The sequence below is a fragment of the Python bivittatus genome, unplaced genomic scaffold (assembly GCF_059951505.1).
Source record: "Python bivittatus isolate LINGU-HERP-01145 unplaced genomic scaffold, Pbiv_v1 ctg000610_np1212, whole genome shotgun sequence".
NCBI lineage: Eukaryota > Metazoa > Chordata > Lepidosauria > Squamata > Pythonidae > Python > Python bivittatus.
Genome location: NW_028277088.1, coordinates 6,784,913 through 6,803,531, shown reverse-complemented (window position 1 = coordinate 6,803,531; position 18,619 = coordinate 6,784,913). Strand labels below are relative to the sequence as shown.

The 18,619-nt window shown below is 46.5% G+C and overlaps 1 protein-coding gene across 3 annotated transcripts in view; it reads right to left on the bottom strand.

Annotated features, from left to right (window-relative positions):
* The window catches only part of ACTR3B (actin related protein 3B), a 37,676-nt gene extending 19,467 nt beyond the window's left edge, over positions 1 to 18,209 (bottom strand). Inside the window, exons 1-6 of one of the 3 annotated variants that reach the window (XM_088150374.1) lie at positions 16,373 to 18,209; positions 9,973 to 10,028; positions 9,366 to 9,490; positions 7,413 to 7,523; positions 5,539 to 5,634; positions 3,660 to 3,767 (exon numbers count right to left, since the gene is read on the bottom strand). In XM_088150374.1, the coding sequence (XP_088006500.1) occupies positions 3,660 to 3,767; positions 5,539 to 5,634; positions 7,413 to 7,523; positions 9,366 to 9,490; positions 9,973 to 10,028; positions 16,373 to 16,590 (714 nt within the window). In that variant the 5' untranslated portion in view covers positions 16,591 to 18,209. The remainder of the gene's footprint in view (positions 1 to 3,659; positions 3,768 to 5,538; positions 5,635 to 7,412; positions 7,524 to 9,365; positions 9,491 to 9,972; positions 10,029 to 16,372) is intronic. The other 2 variants (XM_088150373.1, XM_088150375.1) reach the window with 2 other exon arrangements.
* Between the last annotated feature and the right edge of the window lie 410 nt (positions 18,210 to 18,619).

Sequence of the window (18,619 nt, the reverse complement as noted above, 5' to 3'; positions counted from 1 at the left end):
CAATTTGTGGAAAGGGAGGTCAAGTATTTAGGACATGTACTCCGGAAGGGCGAGAAGTTGACTGATCCTTCTCGGATACAGGGGATAACGCAGTTGAAGCCCCCTCATACTAAAACGGAGGTGCGGCGGTTTCTGGGTCTAGTAGGATATTGCAGGCTATGGATAGATGAGTACATGAGCAAGGCTCAGTTTCTGTATGAGAAGTTGAAAGGATCATCTGACAGGGTAGAATGGACAGACAGGGACACAGAGAAGTGGGGGGAATTACGAAGGAGCCTGGTGACGGCCCCGGCTCTGGCTCTACCGAACTTGGCCCCCCTTTCACCTATACGTTACAGCCCATGGGGGAACTGCCATTGGAGTGCTGACTCAGAGACGGGCTGGGAAATATCAACCAGTGGCCTTCCTGAGCAAAGCCCTAGAACCAGTGGTGAGGGGATGGCCGACTTGTGTGCAGGCAGTGGCTGCCGCTGCTGTGCTAGTGACAGAAGGGAAAAAACTCACTTTTGGGAGCCCCGTGATTGTCCATTCACCCCATCAGATCTTAAGTGTGCTTAGTCAGCAGGCGGCTGCTTGGATGACAGAAGGGAGGATGTTGAAATATGAGACAGTTCTCCGGATAAGTCCTGATGTGGTGGTAGGAACAGACAGGAATTTGAACCCAGCGGAGTTTCTTGCGGGGGAGCGGAAAGAATGGGAGCCGGCGGAGCACGAGTGCTCCACCCTGTTGCAGCTGCAAACAAAGACCCGGGAGGACCTGCAGGAGGTCCCGCTGGAGGAGGGTGAGGTCTGGTTCGTGGATGGGTCTAGTCGAGTAGAGCAGGGACAAAGGAAGTCAGGGTACGCGATAGTGACTGCGGAGGGAGAGACAATAGAGAAGGGGGCACTACCAGCGGACTGGTCGGCTCAGCTGTGTGAAGTGCACGCTTTGAAACGGGCACTAGAGTTGGGAAAGGGAGTGTCCCTCACCGTCTACACAGACTCGCGATACGCCTGGGGAGTAGTGCACACTTTCGGGAAAATTTGGCTGGAACGGGGTTTACTCACAACTGCTGGGAAGGAGGTGAAAGCTCGGCAACTGATAGAGGGGATGATGGAAGCTCTTCAAGAACCCGACAGGATTGCAGTGGTGCATATAATGGGACATCAGAAGGGGGACTCGATGGAGGCAAGAGGGAACCGACTTGCTGATCGAGTAGCAAAGGAGGCAGCGGAGGGTGTCCCCATTGCCATCATGATTGCAATCCCCCAGATAGAAGAACCTCCGGCTTGGACGCCGGGGAAGTTGGACGAGGTGCTGCTGGAAAGGGAAGGTTGCAGGGAGGAAGCAGGTCGTTGGGTTACAATTGAGGGGACCCCAGTAGTGAGCCGTGCTGACATGAGGGGGATGTTGGAGAAACTGCACGAAGGGTCTCACTGGGGGGTGCAGGCTTTGATAGACACTGTAAAGCTGTGGTACTGGAGCCTGGGGGTTCGATGGGAACTCCACACCCCTTGGCATCCTGACTCCAGTGGGAAAGTGGGAAGGGCCAACGGGGTGTTGAAGCAACATCTCACCAAACTGGGATTGGAAACAGGGCTACCTTGGACAAAGACACTTCCGGTTGCCCTGCTTCGAATGCGGACAGCCCCTCGCAAGGATGTGAGGGTCTCCCCATTCGAGCTGATGATGGGAAGACCTTTCCTGGCTCCAATGGGAGAGCCTATCCCCGAGCTAAAGGATGCCTTCCTGAGAAAGTATCTCTTGGTACTGTCACAATCTCTCTTGTCTCTAAGAAAACAGGGACTCCTCGCTCAATGGCCCCCTTGCTGAAAGACCAACACCCCCACAAGCCAGAGGATTGGGTCCTGATAAAGACGTGGAAGGATGAGAAGCTGAAGCCGTCTTGGGAGGGACCATACCAAGTTCTCCTGACAACTGAATCAGCGGTTCGGACCTGACAGGGGGTTGGACCCACTACCATCGGGTTAAGCGAGCTCCCGACCCCCGACCATGGACTGCCCAACCGGGAGACGGACTCAAAGTAAAACTTAAAAGGAACTGAACTAAGGCAGGGGAGGAGATGACCAACATAAAGGCGTAGAATTGGCACAGACAGCTTTGATCACTGGGGATGATCCCCGTGGGGGGGGGATGTTCTATCATTTTGGGTCTTCTCCCATACCAAGACCCTGGACTAATCAAAGGCAAATGGCTCTAAATCTCTTGGGGATAACCAATGCAACTCAATGTGTATATTTCAACAATACCCAGAACCGTACCCCCATTGCCCTCAAAAGGTCCTGCTTTCACTTGTGGAGGGGTCTATAATATCCCTTACGCCTCAACCCCTCTATACCTACCTAAAGGTTTCTTTTTGTTATGTGGACATGAAGCTTACACCTATGTTCCAGCCTATAGTTCAGGGGGCCCTTGTGCCATAGGGCGCCTGACCTCTCTATATGCCCTGCCTCCAATGCAAGCGCACCCATCAAAAGAAAAAGAAAAAGGGAGCTGCCATCTGATTGTGAGAGTGATGTGACACTCTTGTCCGAAACAGAAGCCATGGCTCTGGCCCTCTCCTTAGTAGGGGTTCCTGCACTAAGCGGAAGAACTTATCTGGACCTAAGGAAGGTGGCCTGCCTCCTGGCTAAAAGTGTCAACCTTACATCCTCTCTCATTGCAGCCCTCACTGAAGAAGTCACTGAGATCAGGAGGGTGGTCATTCAAAATCGGATAGCTATAGACTATCTCCTATTAAGGGCAGGACAAGGCTGTGAATCTTTTCAAGGTCTTTGTTGCTTTAACCTAACCAACAATGAGAATTATATTGAAGCAAAACTAGCCAAGTTGAAGACCTTAGCCTCTCGCATATCCAGAGGGATGGAATTGGTCGTGGCTCACTAGTTGGTTACCTAACTTTGCTTGGTTAAAACAACTTTCTGTACTAACTATTGGCTTCATTGCCTTACTGGTCCTAGTATGTTGCTTAATGCAATGCCTCCCTGCTTGTGGGAATTACCTGTCCCAGTGTGTGAAGCCCCGGGTCCGGGACAAGGGAGCAATCCTGTTAGCCAGGTTTGAGGCCCAACAGAGGCGTGAAAAGAAAAAGGGGGGATTGTGAGAAGGCAGGGAGAAGTGAGGGCCTCAAACGAACCATGTTTGCTAAGGGAGAGCGCTGTGCACCATGGGGCAGCCTTGGGAGGGTGGCAGGAGGGAGGATGGACAGAAGGCACACTCGCACCAGAGTGGAGAGGGACGGCAGGAGGGAGGAAAGACTGCAGGCAAGAGGCACGATCGCACCAGAGTGGAGAGAAACGGCAGGGGGCGGCTGTCGGGTCAAGTGGGGATTGGAATGTGTATTGCGCTGATTGGATTCGGAAGTGGAATGTCTGCGGTTTTGCGGTTAATTAGCGGCGCTCCAGGGCAGTAAAAAAAGGTGAGATTGTGAGCCAAGCCCTCGTAGGAGGGGGAGGACAGATAGGGGGTATAAAAACCTGTCAGACCTTGCTTCGGGGTTCCTCCATTGCTGCGGGAGGGACCCACCTTTGCAAACGTGCCCAATAAAAACTTCTGTCTACTGGACAACCGAACCCGTGTCTGTCGTTTTCTGACAATACCCTCTGTTGCAATAAGCTGTGCCCCTGAAACAGAAAACATAAGCCTATATCGTACTTACCACTGGAATGACATGGGTCACCCCATCGCCGCTGTCAATAACTGTGCCTGTTAAGGTACGGTCCCCAACTTGTCGCGAAGTCCAAGACGCAGCTAAGGCTAGCACTGCCTGCAAAGGATAATTTGAAAAATACGGCAGTATTTAGAATTTCCCACCAATTTCCCAAGCAGTAAGTTAATTCCCAGCCTCAGCGAAACCCTATACTTAAAATAAATAAAAGACTAAATATTGTTTTTCACCTTGTTTTTTTTTAAACCAAAGAAAAGAAAATATAAAAGAAAAATTAATAAAAGAAAATATAAAATAAAAGCACCTTCTATGCCTCAGATCCAGTGAGCACACGTGGGGCAGAATGGTCTTCCTAGAGTTACGCCGGCCACTTCTACAACTGCTTCCTCTGGCCCCCATGCTAGTTAGTCCACAAACCAATGTAATCGTGAGATGCGGTTAGGTTCCTGGAGCAGTGTCTGGACAGGAAAGGAATAGGGCTGCCTTGACCTAACCCTAACCATAACTTTCCAAAGGAAATGCTCCCAAACATATTGGTTACATTTACTGGAAGCACAGGTTTCCCCTAGCTTTCTCTAGCTTTGTGGAGCTACCTAAATTCCCAGCAAGAAGTCATGCTGCTTCATAAGTTCCTTGGTCCTATAAGAATTGGAGAAAGCTGTAGCTATCATCCTCCTCACCATCCTCATCCTCATTTGCACCTACTTTGAAGAACCTCCACCCCCACTGGAGTAACACCTACAGAGTAAACAAGCAATAAGATTATGGAATTGTAGATCTACAACAGGTCATGTAGGCCACTGAGTCCCATCTTCTTCTTAGTGCAAAAACCCAAATTAAAGCATCCATGACAGATGGCCATCTGTCCAGCCTTTGCCTGAACACCTCCAGTGATGAGAGGCCACCATCTTTTGAACTACTGGCTTCTACCGGCAAAGAACTCTGATCATTCTAACTTATATTCATTAATCTATCTGCTTCATGCTGTGAAGCCACAGAGCAAGTCTGGATTTTTCTTCTGTGTAACGTCCATGCAAGAACTGAAGAGTCATAGTTACAACTCCCCCCTTCCAAATATTCTCTTGTCAAGGCTAAACAGTATCTGGTTCCCACAATCTCACGATGGCTCCACCTATCTGGAATATACCTGCGGATTATGAATCAAATTCCTTCTAAGTTGGAAGGAAGGAAGGAAGGAAGGAAGGAAGGAAGGAAGGAAGGAAGGAAGGAAGGAAGGAAGGAAGGAAGGAAGGAAGGCAGGCAGGCAGGCAGGCAGGCAGGCAGGCAGGCTAAGAGCAGTGTTTCTCAACCTTGGCAACTTGAAGATGTGTGGACTTCAACTCCCAGAATTCCCCAGCCAGCATGGCTGGCTGGGGAATTCTGGGAGTTGAAGTCCACACATCTTCAAGTTGTCCAGGTTGAGAAATGCTGCCCAAGAGTATGCAGTTATGAAAAGGGGGAAACAACTGAAAAATAGCTAAAGAAAATAACCTTTGCTACAGAGATGAAATACAGCAAGACCACAACAAAAGTAGACTTTGTAAGATGGGATGTGGACCCACAACACCACTTCCTCTTTCTGTCTGTCTAAGATCAGATCTTTAGCAGTGGCTCTCGATATCTCTGCATAAGCCAGGTAAAAACTCTTTCACTAGATCAATCTCAGGGACATTTGCTGGGAGGGTTTAAAAAGTCAAGATGGCGACGGCAACTGCATGGTCCAAACATCTGGAAATGGGCCCTTTTTCGACCCCCGTTTTAATCCTATCTATTTCATCTCCAGAATATACTCTGAAAAAACTAAAAACTAAACCGTTTAACTACTTCCTGCGCTAAAACAGCATTCCAGAAAAAACGATTTGATTTTTACCTGCACAGCAATGTAAAGGCCCGGTATGTTAAAAGATTCGAACATGACCTCTGCAAGATACTCTCTGTTTTCAGGAGTGTTCAGTGGCGGTTCAGTCTATTTTTGAAAAATAGAGTTAAATTAAAAAGATTCCAATCACATATTGTATCAAGGTTGATCCCATTTATGTTTCTTGAGATTCCCTCTCATCAAAGCTAAATTTTTGACAGCGGCTATCAAACCTTGGACGCAGCTAGTGAATTGGTGGCTGAATTATTTTGAATATATTGGCAATAGTTAAACCGGTGTTGAATATTTACTATGTTTTTGTTTTCTCTATAGCTTAATACCTTCTGCCATGTTTATTCGCTTGCATTGGCTCTCTTGACTCTAATAAACTTGTTATGTATTGAGATTCTTAGAATATTCTTTTTTAAATGGGACACTGTGTGCGCGTCCCTTGGGTAAAACCAGGATTGCGAATCTATGTGTCAAACGAATCCTGGTCCAACTTGCAATCTTTTCCAATTTGGACATTATTATTTTCCAGGTCATTTTTTTTCCTTTAAGCGTGTGCTTGTGCTTATATTACTAACATCAGAATGTGCATCTGTTGTCACAAACCAGGATATAAAGCTTCTCCACCAATCTTCAGACTACCCTCCTCCGGATCTCTGTTTCCAATCGCTGATAGTGGAGAAATAGAATAGCTGGAATAGCACTACTGTGTCCTGGGTAAAATCCTTCCCTGCCCACCTTACAAACATCCTAAGGATCACTGCTTTTCCATTGCTCTGAGAAACCACAATCTGAAACAGATTCACTTGGAGGGGGTTAGAAAAAATCCTCTCTTTCCTAATTTCCAACGGCTCCTGCTGGAAGAGCAGGGGGCAGCCCTGGCCGGAGCGGCCTTGGCACAAATTCATCTTGTGCACCAATTGCACCCATTCCTGGCCCAGAAAGACTTGCTCACGGTTATCCATGCCTTAGTCACCTCCTGTTTGGATTACTGCTATGCGCTCTACATGGGGCTGCCCTTGGAGACCACTGGAAGCTGCAACTGGTCTAGAACGCAGCAGCACACACAGCTTTGGATGCCCTGCAGCTCACCTGAGTAACACCACTGCTCTGTGAGCTGCACTGGCTCCCAGTTGCTTTCCAGGTGCAATTCAAGGGGCTGGTTATCACCTTTAAAGCCCTCCATGGGCTTCTTTTTTCCCCAGAAACCATACTCTAAGTATCTTAGCCTTGCTGTGTGATCTGTTGTCTGTCAGGGAGCCATTCCTGTTTGAACTTCGTTTGACTTCTGTTGTGAATATACACAGTCAATTTTTCCATTGCAGGGTAGTCTCCCAGTTTAGTCTCCCAATCTTTTACTAACGACAAGATTTCCCTTTTCGAGTGTGGTGCTAGATTGAATCTTGCCACTGACAGTATGTATCTTAATAAATGGTGATGCTTTTCATTTATATTCTCTGGGATCATACCTAGTAAAAATATTTGTGGTTTTAATCAGAATTTTATTTTCAGAATGCTCTGGAGTCCTGCAAGACTGTTCTTAAGAAATAAAGACCGGTTCCTTTATGTATAGTTTACACATAGTCTGCAACCACTTAATCTGGTCAAAAAGAGGATGAATTAGGGCAATGGAGTGCAGCCCTTCATAAATTTGATGGCAGAGCTCATTTTTGTCCTTAACGAGAAGGACTAGAAATATCTTAAAGAAATAAATTGGACTCAAAAGAGAACAAAAGATGCTTTGTACACCCACATTGTGCATACTGTGCTTAGAAATTTAGGATTGGTTGGGTCAGTGGTAAATCTGTACATGTCCTCCGAAAACTGAGATTAGGAAGAAAATTGCACATGACATGCCATATGCTTGCTGGTCTTACCATTAAAAAATAGTGATCTTCTGGTTCAGCTCGAAGATACTTAAAAATAACGTGTTCCATGAACCTTTCCATAAGATCCCAGTCTTCCACAATGCCATGCCGGATCGGCCACTGAAGCAAAGGAGAAGGGAACCATAGCACCATTCCATGAATGAACAGCTCGTCTTTACATGGTAGAAACAAAGGTCTGGTCTGTCACCCCCACCCAACCAGCACCTTGCACAACATTATAATTTGGCTAGACTTGCGTCTCTGACTTCGACATGAAGGACACATGACATACTATGGCACTGAAAAGGAGAAGTTCCTTCACATGCCTAGTGCTATGTAGACATCATGCCTAGCGCTACGTAGACATCGAGAGTTCAATGGAGTTTTGGAAAAGAGGCCTCTGCTTGGACATACGAATCCCCGTCAAAGCTGAGCAGGGTTTAAGAACGCAGGTCCCGTGCCTCAGACTGTAAGAGGGACCAGCATTAGAACTCATCTTCCTTCCAACCTCTGCCTTGGAACTGAATGAGCAAAGAACATGATTAGGTTGGGGCAACGCGTAATCCTTCTTACTCTGCTAGACCCAACCCTTAGGAAAAATGTTCTCTGGATCTCTTCCATAGCACAGCTCAAGGAGCCCAAGGACACGGTTCAGTTTCTGTGCACCACTCTCCTTTGTCTCTTACTAGCTCCTTCCTCCCAATAAATGTGCAACAAGCAATAACCCAAGCCCCCACTCTTCCCCAAATCTGCCCCTACTCCTACAAATGTATCTTGGTTCCCTCAAAGATCTGTTCTGTGGGTCTTCCTTCCATTAAAGGTAGAATGCATCTGTATTGCAGGCTCTAGAGATAGCAAGAAGCAGGAAGATGCAATAGCAAAGTAGAAGGCCCCACATTAGCCCTTGGAAGAGTAGAAGGAAGGAAAACTAAAGGCCAGGGAACAGAGATGCAATAATTCACGTTTCCTTAATTTGAAGTGAGGTTCAAACAGCCCTTCCCAACTCTAGGGCTTTCAAGATTGGTTGGGACTACAACTCCCAGAAGACCAGGCTGAATGAGAATCCTGGGATTTGTCTAGTTAGATTTAAAGCAGGGGGTTTTAACCTGGGATTTCTGAGGGTCCATGAATTCAGACAGGAAAAAAATTACAACTTTATTTTCACTACTCTCTAACGTTCCGTTCCATAATGAACCTAGACAACAAAGTAATTGATGGCCTCTGTACTCCAAAACAGTTTGTTAACATCAATAAATATCACTATCTAAAATTATCTGAATTTTCATTTAGTATTTGGATAACTGTATTTGAGAATCATTGCTTTCCGTTCTAATGTAATCTATATCTACGTAATTTATTGTATGCCTTGAAATACATTCTTCTGCAAAACGATACACAGGTTTCAGCAGTCTCAAAGGGGTCTGTGGCAGAAAAAGATTAAGGACTGCTGACCTAGAAGGTTGTGCAGAAGGCTTTAGGGGTAAAAGGAGCATCTGCAGAAGAGGGCCAAAAAATCCAAGATGGCAGGCACGTCCATGGGGTTTGAAGTCCCTGCATGCGTGTAAAAATGTCAGCCTTACTAGGTAGACCAGACAGGAAGCATGATCAGATGAGTTAATTCTACTTTATCGTAAGGTTACACTAACAGAATCTTGCAAGGCTGAAAGTACAATTCTCCCGTCTCCTTTACAGCCTGAGAAATTAGGGAGGATCCTTTCTGAGCCTCTTGCCCCTTCCACTGTCCAGCTGAGGCTATGCCCTCTCTTAACTGACCATTCCCTTGGCAGTGTCTCTTCGCCCATTCTCCCAAGACCTTTCCCACATACCATTACAAAAAAAGAGGAGGGCTTCAATCACATGGGCACGTCCACCATCTTGATTTTTCTGACCCCCTTCTGTGAATGCCCTGTACTGCCTGCTGATCCGTTCCTTTGAAAGCTCCCCTTATTCCTCCAGCTTTACCTTTGTAGCGTAGGTGGGTTTAACTAGAGCTTCATCTCCGATAAAAAAGTCTAGATCATCCACGCCTTGGGCCAGTCTCCTCTGTGCTTGGTCACCTACTTTGGCTGATTCTCTTATTGCAATGCCTAAGCAAAAGAGTTGTAAAGCGAATAAATAAACCCGTTGATACACCCACTTTGGGGAAGTTAAATCTTTCCCGTTAGAGAGGTGTTTGCTCTACAGCCAGATGGCATCTTCAACTCGGGATTCAGACTGCCCAGAGGACACCCAAGAGATCTTTCAAGCTGTATCCATGGTGTCAGGTAAAAAAGAAGTCCCTTGTTTGTTAAGGCAGATCTCTGGCAACCACATAATAGAGATAGGAAGGAAAGAGGACTTGTCATAGCAACCAGAAAGTGGTTTAATGAGGGCCAGTCTTGGCAAGGAGAGCTTTGTCTCTCCAGCTACATACTAGCCAAGGACACTAATGTAGTAAATAGTATTTCCCAGAAAAAGAGACCCACACATCCCCCCCCCAAAGAAAACCCACTAGACAGTTGAGAAGCCAACTGCTTGACTCTTTTCATTGATGAGCACATATTTTGAAAACAGAGCAACCACTACTTACATGATGGGATAATGAATTGTGGCTCAGTATTTCCGGCGTAACCCAGTTTTGTGTACCTAAAACAAGAAGTGAATGGATCTTCAAAGACTCAACATGAAACAATAAAGCCATGTTTACTCAAATTGGCTTGAACACAAAGTAAATGAATGCATCATGTTGGGCCAGCTTTTTCTGTATCAAATAAAGGCATATTGTTATCCAGAATTCCATCCCGGCAAATACGTAATATTTCATAAAGCCCAAATACTCCTCTTCATCCAAACTGCTTAGTTTCTACACCTGCCTTGGAGAAAGGAAACATAAGCAGTAGAAGACACAAGAACAAATACAACTGTATACAAGAATCCATCTTCAAAATTAGTGTGTAACAGTGATGGCCATAAAGAAATCTTATTTCACCATCCCCACTGCTGAAACCTTTTAAGTTTGCTTCCACCAGCTTGCAAGGTATTTTGGTGATAATAAATGGAATGCCATCTTTCCGAAGTGTCTGGGAGGATGGTACTAGAATACCGATCAACGTCTTCTGGGAGGGAGGGATTTCAGTTCAATTCAGTGGTAGGCAACCAGTGGTCCCTGCTCCCCATAGAAATTTGAAGGCAACGTTTCCTTTATTCCCGGCCATCAGTAATTCTACTTGAGAGTGACGGTTACTGTAGTTCAAAACATGCTGGAACATTTTAATATACTCAGAGAGTAACCTGTTCACTACATCTACTTCAACTACTGCTTGATGACAAGCATGAGGTCAAAAGAGGCAACCCTTATTCTACGTGTTGTACTGATTACCTGAGTGTTTCTAGGCCTAGCTTTAATGCCTAGTATTCAGCTTTCAACACGACATACTTATATTATTGATCGCCCCATTCTCTAAGGCCAGGGCTAAAGACCATAGCTGCATGCCCAACTTTTCCATTGATCAGGTTTGCAGAGCTTTCTCATGAGTCAGTGAACCCCATAATGACAGGCCCAAGGAATCCTAAGAATTATTAGATTAATGTGATATTTCATTCTGCTTAGTGCTTTATTATTTCACTCTTCTTACTGGATTGAATATAATTTATGATTCATATTATTGCTAATTGCTATATACTGATTTTAACATTGCAGATTAATGTTTTACTTATGCTTTGGCTTCACTGAAATCTATGGAAGTAGTTAGTCCTGAGTAACTTAAGAATCACAGAGCCAACAGGATGTGTCATCTGCCTTGCTTTTGAGAACTGACATGCCTGGAGGGTCATTGAGAAGATCACATGGAAGAGCCCTCCATATTTCCATCTATGCCCAGTTCAAGGTTGTATCATGTCTAATAATGTCCAAGGATGATTGCTCAGTAGCTTTATTTATCTCTCAGCCACACAGAACCTTGAGGTGGCCATTGGCCTTTGAGAATTACAATCATGAATCATACTTCTGGAAGGTCAGGTTCTATCATTCTTTGTAATAGCTCTATCTTGCCAGCCTTGCATTGAGACAATATCTTATCCTAGCCCAGATAACCAAATACACAGGGAGCTATTCTCTAGAGATGATTCCATAATTTCACCAAGGCTTATTTGGGATATTTTGGGCTCTCCTAATTACATTTGACTGGACTTATCTATCTACCTTGGTCATCATTCTACAAGCCTAGAGTGCAAATCATGTTCTTCAAGGTTCAGCAGAAAAGATGCACATTAGATCATCATGACTAGATCTATCAAACATCTTTTGTCTCATATGCTCCAATTCCTAGCAACCGACATAAAACAATGTATGAGTAACTTATTCTAGATCCAACCCTTTATTTTATGGCTTTAACTGGACTAGTTATACAGTGGTACCTCTAGTTACAAACTTAATCCGTTCTGTTACTCTGGTTGCAACTCGAGTTGGTCGCAACTCGAGTTAAATTTTCCCATAAGGTTCAATGTAAATACGGTTAATCCGTTCCGCCCTCCGAATTTGGTCGCACCACAAGGCAAATTTCCCCATAAGGTTCAATGTAAATACAGCTAATCCGCCCTCCGAATTTGGTCGCACCCCGAGGTAAATTTCCCCCATAAGGTTCAATGTAAATACGGCTAAACAGTTCTGAAACATATGCATTTTATTTTTAAACCTCAAAAACCTTCCAAACGCCACAAAAACCTTCCAAACGCCACAAAACACACCACAAGCCTCACCGAACGTCTCCTTGCTACCGCGATCTCGCCCACAGGAAGCTGCAACCGCATGGCAGCAGGGAAAATGGCCACGGATCCGGTTCGTAACTCAAGGTGGAGTTCGCAAGTTGAGGTAAATTTTTGGGGCCGGAGCTGGTCGTATCTCGAAAAATTCGTAAGGAGGGGCGTTCGTAACTCGAGGTACCACTGTATATCCTGAATAAGTACATGGAAAGTACATGCACGACCTTGAAGGGCAAAATATTTCAAAGCAAGAAATTTCCAAGGCTAATTTGGACATCAATTAATAGTCTATTTCAATACTCATCATCTAACTCTACAACCTCTAGCTATTTTGTCTGGCAAGAGTTGATAAGGTCATAGATGTTGCTTCCAACCTAATGAGAGGCCATTCTAGCTAGCCATGACCAAGGATCAACTTATAACTTTCTACACAAAGCATGTTCTCAACCCCAGAACTGTAGTCTCTCCCTCAAAAAAAAAAAAAATCTGTGGATGAATCAACATTATTTATTTCAGTTTTGATTTGACTGATACTCTGCCTTTCCATTCTGAGTCTAAAAAGAGACCTTTCCCCTGCAACCAAACTGTATGTATAGGATTCAGTCTTCCCCTTGAGATAGTACTATTTCAGACTGGCAAAAGCCGGCCATCATTTCCTAAGCCTTGCACGCAAGCGCTTGTTCTCCAATAGGCAGCATAAGAGACAAAGTAGAGCAGGTGTCTGGGTTAGGAAACCAAGCAGGGTTGGAAATCTCTAGGGAATCTTGTCTGTTGACTAGACCGTGGAGTCAAAAAACATCCTAGATCAAAGCAATGGCAAAAACACTTCCATATTTTTGTTAAGAAAATGGTATGGATGGTTGCAGGGTCATAAAGTGACCAGAATTGAAACTCAGCTCAGAGGACTTTTAAGGACATTATGACTCTCATATCTTCCCATCAAACTGGCTGATCTTAAATCACTTTATTATGCAACCGCTCATTGGAAGGATCGATAATGAAGCTCAAGCTCAGATACTTTGGTCACCTAATGCGAAGAGAGATCTCTTTGGAGAAGACCCTGATGCTGGGAAAGATTGAAGGCAAAAGGAGAAGAGGACGGCAGAGGATGAGATGGTTAGATAGCATCACTGAAGCAATGAGCATGGAACTGAGCAAACTCAGGGAGGCAGTGAAGGACCGGAAGGCCTGGCACAATATGGTTCATGGGGTCACGAAGAGTCGGACACGACTTAACGACTAAACAACAACAACAATTATGCAACCATCCCCACTTGATATCCTCCAAATGCCTACAACTTGCAGATTCCAGATTCACAGCCACAACTTTAGTCTTAACACAACTGTGCAGGGTGCCAAAAATAGAAGAGGGGTGCTAAAAATAGAAATTTCAAATCTGCTTCCAATCTCTTTCTTTAAATCTCTCCCCCCAGGTTCTGTTCCAGAGGAACCCATCTTCATTATGCCGGTTTTGCATGCAAGGCTCAGAGATGTTTGGGCATGTGAAGTGAAATCAATCTAACGTGTCACTACCTCTCTAGAATTAATGGCATTATATGATACAGTATACAGGGCTTTGATCTTGCACTCCAAATATATTCTGAGAGGTTGTATCGATTTACAAGACAACCCTCACCATGTTTCTGAGAAGTCCTACCTAGTTCACAGAGATCTGCTTCTGAAATACGTATCTGTATTTAGCAGTATAGATTCAATTGCAAACTTTACACCAAAAATGTAATGTCTGGAAGCTCACCAGATTATTTTACCTAACTGAAATCAACAGTTAGTGTGCAATGCCACTTCAGTCAGAATGAATAACATCAGAGGCACGCCATCGAGGACGTTTTAAATAGATCAGCGTGCCTTCTGGCTTTAGGGTCAACATGTAAGCTGATCTCTAGAACTACAGAAGAGAGAGGACCGATGTAAGTCAACAGGAGAGCTGAAACAAGCAGACAGGGTTGCATTATGTAGGTATTAACAGATCTACCAAAAAATGCAATAAAAGCAATACTACTCCCATCGTCCTATGGCGTTTAGAAGGAGGACAAGCCATTAATGAACAAAGGGTCGATCAATTACTAAAATTGGACTGCATAAAACACAGATGCAGATTAGCATTTACAACCCATCAGGGACAGTGACTGACGCAACCCCTGCAATATGGATAACTGGTTATTACGTAGAGTAGAAAACAGAAATATTCTTTTTCTATTTCAGCTCCGTATAAAAAAAAAGATTGTTCATATACAAGGTTATAGATCTGATGGGCTTGTATTTTGGGTGGAGGGTTCTTTTATGTGTGGCCTGGGACAACAGTAGTGCGTCCCACCCTCTCTCTCTCACACACACACACACACGCACACAAACGGTTTTAATAAAGCTTTGTCGAGACAGAAAGAAAAATCTAAAACAGATGTTCACCCTGGCTTTAAAGACACAAATTTTAAAGGAGTTGATGCCTTCACTTTGTGATTCAAAAGGGGGGGGGGGCTATGGAAATAGTACAACTTAGCATAGACTTCATGAAGCGCTCCCTTTTCTCTACCATGTGAACTCTCCATCAAGAATCTTGATACACAGAACAGCAAACGGAGCAAAGTTGCAAAGAGGAGCAAGTAGAACCTTTAGCTATCAAGCCCAGACAGCCCCGTTCTCAAGTTTTGTTCTCTGCACGACGGTGTCATCATCAGACAGAAACGTATGAAGAGGTCCCTGGGAGAAAAGTGACAAGGTCAGAAGATGGGCCAGTCGCTTTTGGGGAGACGAGCGGCTAATAACTTTGCTAAATCAATAAAGAAAGTAAAGAAACGCGCAGAGAAGCGCAAGAAGAATCTGGAGTTTCTGGGGCTCATGCCAAGCCAAGAGAAGGGATGGACCCAACGGAGCCGTTTGGAAGACCGGCAACTTTAGGGAAAGCAGAGAGCCAGAATGAATGGGAGAGAGAAAAAACGAGTGGAATTCAAAGTTACCCAAGATCTACCCTGACCGGGAAACAAAGCTGTTGAATGGGGGCTGGTCCTTCTGTGGGCGCTTCCAGGGTTTGCAAGAACGAGTGGCCCAAAGGGACCACACCACGCGTCTTTGTAACACAACTGGCGGAGGAGGATAGAAACGGAGCAAGAAGGAAGATGCCTCGCAGGGCTGGTTTTTTTTTTCCCCCTTCTGTGATCAAGGATGAAGGCTGATTCTATCCAGGCGGGATGGACAGGACGGAGGAAGACGCCTTTTCTTCTGGGAAGAGCGTTTTGAAACGTGCTGGCTTTTTTAGAAGAGGCAAGAACAGAGGTAAGGGTTTGCATCTTGGGGGGCCTTGCAAGGAGGTAAAGGAGAGGCTATTTTTGGGGACTCAGGCTGGAAGAAGGGGTCCAAGGGGTGTGATCCATCAAAAATCTCTGGAGCTGTGTTTCTCAACCTCAGCAACTTGAAGATGGGCGGACTTCAGCTCCCAGAATTCCCCAGCCAGCATGTGCTGGCTGGGGAATTCTGGGAGCTGAAGTCCGCCCATCTTCAAGTTGCTGAGGTTGAGAAACACAGCTCCAGAGCCTTCAGCTCATTATTCCTAAGGCAAAAACAACACAAGGAGATTTTTGGGGAGAAGGGGGGGGAAATCTGCCATTAGGGAGAAGGACCAGTAAAAATGTCCTTGGAGGATACAGGAAGGGATGGGAAAGCGAGGGCGGATAAGGAGGATGGGGCTTGTTCGGGGTTGCGAGGGCAAGACACGAGCACGCGGTTCTTTTTGCGCAGGAGAGCTAGCCCTCCAAGCAAGCCAGCCCCCCATTTAGCACAACACCCCCCACCCACCCCCATAGCCCAGCCGTAGGATGAGCTGAGGAGGGGCAGCGTTTGGGGAAAGGGGATCCAGCGCAGGTCGAGGAGGAGCGGTTGGAGCAGGTGAGGAGAGCCCGAAAGCAAACCTCCGCCGTCGACCGGGAGCGCAGAGCCAAGGCGCTAGTGCTGGCGGAGGAAAGGGGCGCGGGAGGCTACGGGAGGTTCGCGGGCGCTGCCCAAAGCGCCTCCTGTTCCGGCCCTGGCATGGCAGGAGGCGAGCAGGCAGCGGCGTCTCCCCGCTCCCTGCCCGGGCCAAGCCGCTAGTCCTGCGGGAGGAGGCGGAGGAGGAGCAGGCGCTCCCGGGAAGGGGGCGCGGAGACCCGGCGGGGCAGCAGCCGGCAGCCCCGCCGCGCGAAGCCGGCTTCGCCCTCGGATGCGCGGCGCTCACTCACCCGGTGCCGCCGTCCACGACGCAGGGGGGCAGGCGGCTCGCCATGATCGGGGGTGGGGTCCGGCAGGAGGGAAGCCCGTCCCGGACCCGCCTCCCGCTCCGGGGATCCCCGCCGCCGCCTCCGCCGCCCCGAGCAGCCGGGCAGCGCCGGCCGCCGCGCGCTTGCGCCCAACCCCGGTGCCCACGTGCGCGGCGTGGCAAGGCTGCCCCGGCGGCCATCTTGGGAGGGGGCACCGCTGGGCACTGGCCGCCCCCCTCCCAGGGTGGCAAATCCGAGTGGCGAAGACTGCGGGCGCCCCGAGAAGCAGAAGACGGCCTGCGGCTCCAGAGCGCGGCTGCCGGCGTTTTGCAGCCAGAGCCAGCAAGCCCGCCCGGGGACCCGGTCGCCCAGTGGGACTGTGGAGAAGAGCCCGTTTCCCGGGCCGTGACGGATGCCCGCGGAGGAGAAACAAAGCGTTAAGCTTAGCCAGGGCAGGTGGAGCGCCTTCCGCGCTGACTTCCTGTCCAGGCTCAGGTGTTGTGCGGGGGGGGGGCTTAAAAAGGAAAGTGCACCACCCTGCGATCAAGCCTTCTTTTCAAACTGTGCGTAAAAAGGGGGCGGGGCTTTGAGTGCATGGTTGTCGCTGCCATCGTGACTTTTTTGACACCCCCCCCGCGGAGACTCCTCGTGATGCAAAGCCTCGCGGGCACCAACCGCCAAGCAAGAAGAAACCCGCAGGAATGAAGCCCGTTCATCTTTTTATTCGCTGACTTAACTTTTTAGAGAGAGCACGTAGACAAATCAAAGCAAATCACGAATAAAGGAAAGAATAAGGCACCGAGGAATAAACCAGGGAACTTAAAAATAAAAAATTGAAGGGGGTTACTGTATAGTTTTCCATATATCCTTAGTAACTTATGAACGATGGACTATAATATAGTGCTTTTAGACAGATAACATTGCTGATAAATTCTCAGCAAGGAGACCTATCAAGACGCATGGCGGGCACAGTATAAATAAAATTAGAAGTTACAATAGACTGATTCAAAACTGAGAGTCTGGTCTGCTTTAAATATCCTGCGAATTGAAATATGAACTCTATACATAAGAGAACCAATATTTTGGATGGGGGCCCCCCTTCCATGTATTAAGTTATAGTCCCAGAATAGTTTCCACTTTGAATTAAATTCTGTGTTAGATTGCCAGCTCATTTTCAAAAGTTGCAAGTTTCTTGCTTTTAGGGCACAGCTAAGTGGTTCACCTCTTCATGAATGGGCAGGAAAGTATGAGATGCCCGCCATGCCAGTCTCTATTCTGCCCCATAACAAGCTGAGTGGCGCTGTCGTCATCATCATCATCATCACATTATTATGGTTGGTTGCCCAGTCGGAAGACCCTGGAAAAACCGCTCATACAAGAATGATCTGAAATGTCCAATTTGGTGTAGTGGTTAAAGGCATCGGCTAGAAACCAGGAGACCCTGAGTTCCAGTTCCACCATGTGCATAAAGCCAACGGGGTCACTTTCTCTCAGCCCTAGGAAGAAGGCCAGGGCAAATGACGTCCAAAAAATGCGGCCAAGAAAACTGCAGGGACTCATTCCTAAAGTTACCAAGATAAGACTAACTTGAAGCTTTAAAAAAATGCTTATTATTGTATTGCTTGTATACACTGTTTAGCATCGCCTCGAGTGAAGGGCTCCATAAATTAATAAACAAAATGAAATTATTCTCCCAATGCAAGCTTCTAGATCTTCTAGTTGGTTTCCAGGTTCCAAAATATTTTCACAACCACATTGGGAATTCAACATCCAAGCCATTCTCTTTGAGGATTATGGGAGTAGGAATCCAAGGTGGACATCTGGAGGCCTCTAAGTTGGAAATGACTTATTTGGAAGCAGAGGAAGGGGGGGGGGGGGTTGCCACACAAAAGGAGGAGTGTGTAATAGTTACGGAATTTCAGTTTTCCCATATCGCAAAAGACTGGGATTGCCAAGGAGTGGTTATATAAGAGCGGAAGCGGATGCAGAGTTATGACGAAACGCTGAAACTTAGCACAGCTTTTCTTTTGATCCATCCTTAACGGTGAGAGAAAGAACAGCTAATGGAGTACCCCAAACTTGTTCTGCTCTGCTCCATGTTTTGCTGCAGGCTGAGTTTTTCAGGATCGGGCTGCATAAATCATTGAAATCACAGGTTGGAGATGAGAAAAGGCCAGCTTCCTGGGGAGTAGGCAGGGGCATCCATGGAGAGACCAAAAAAGTCAAGAA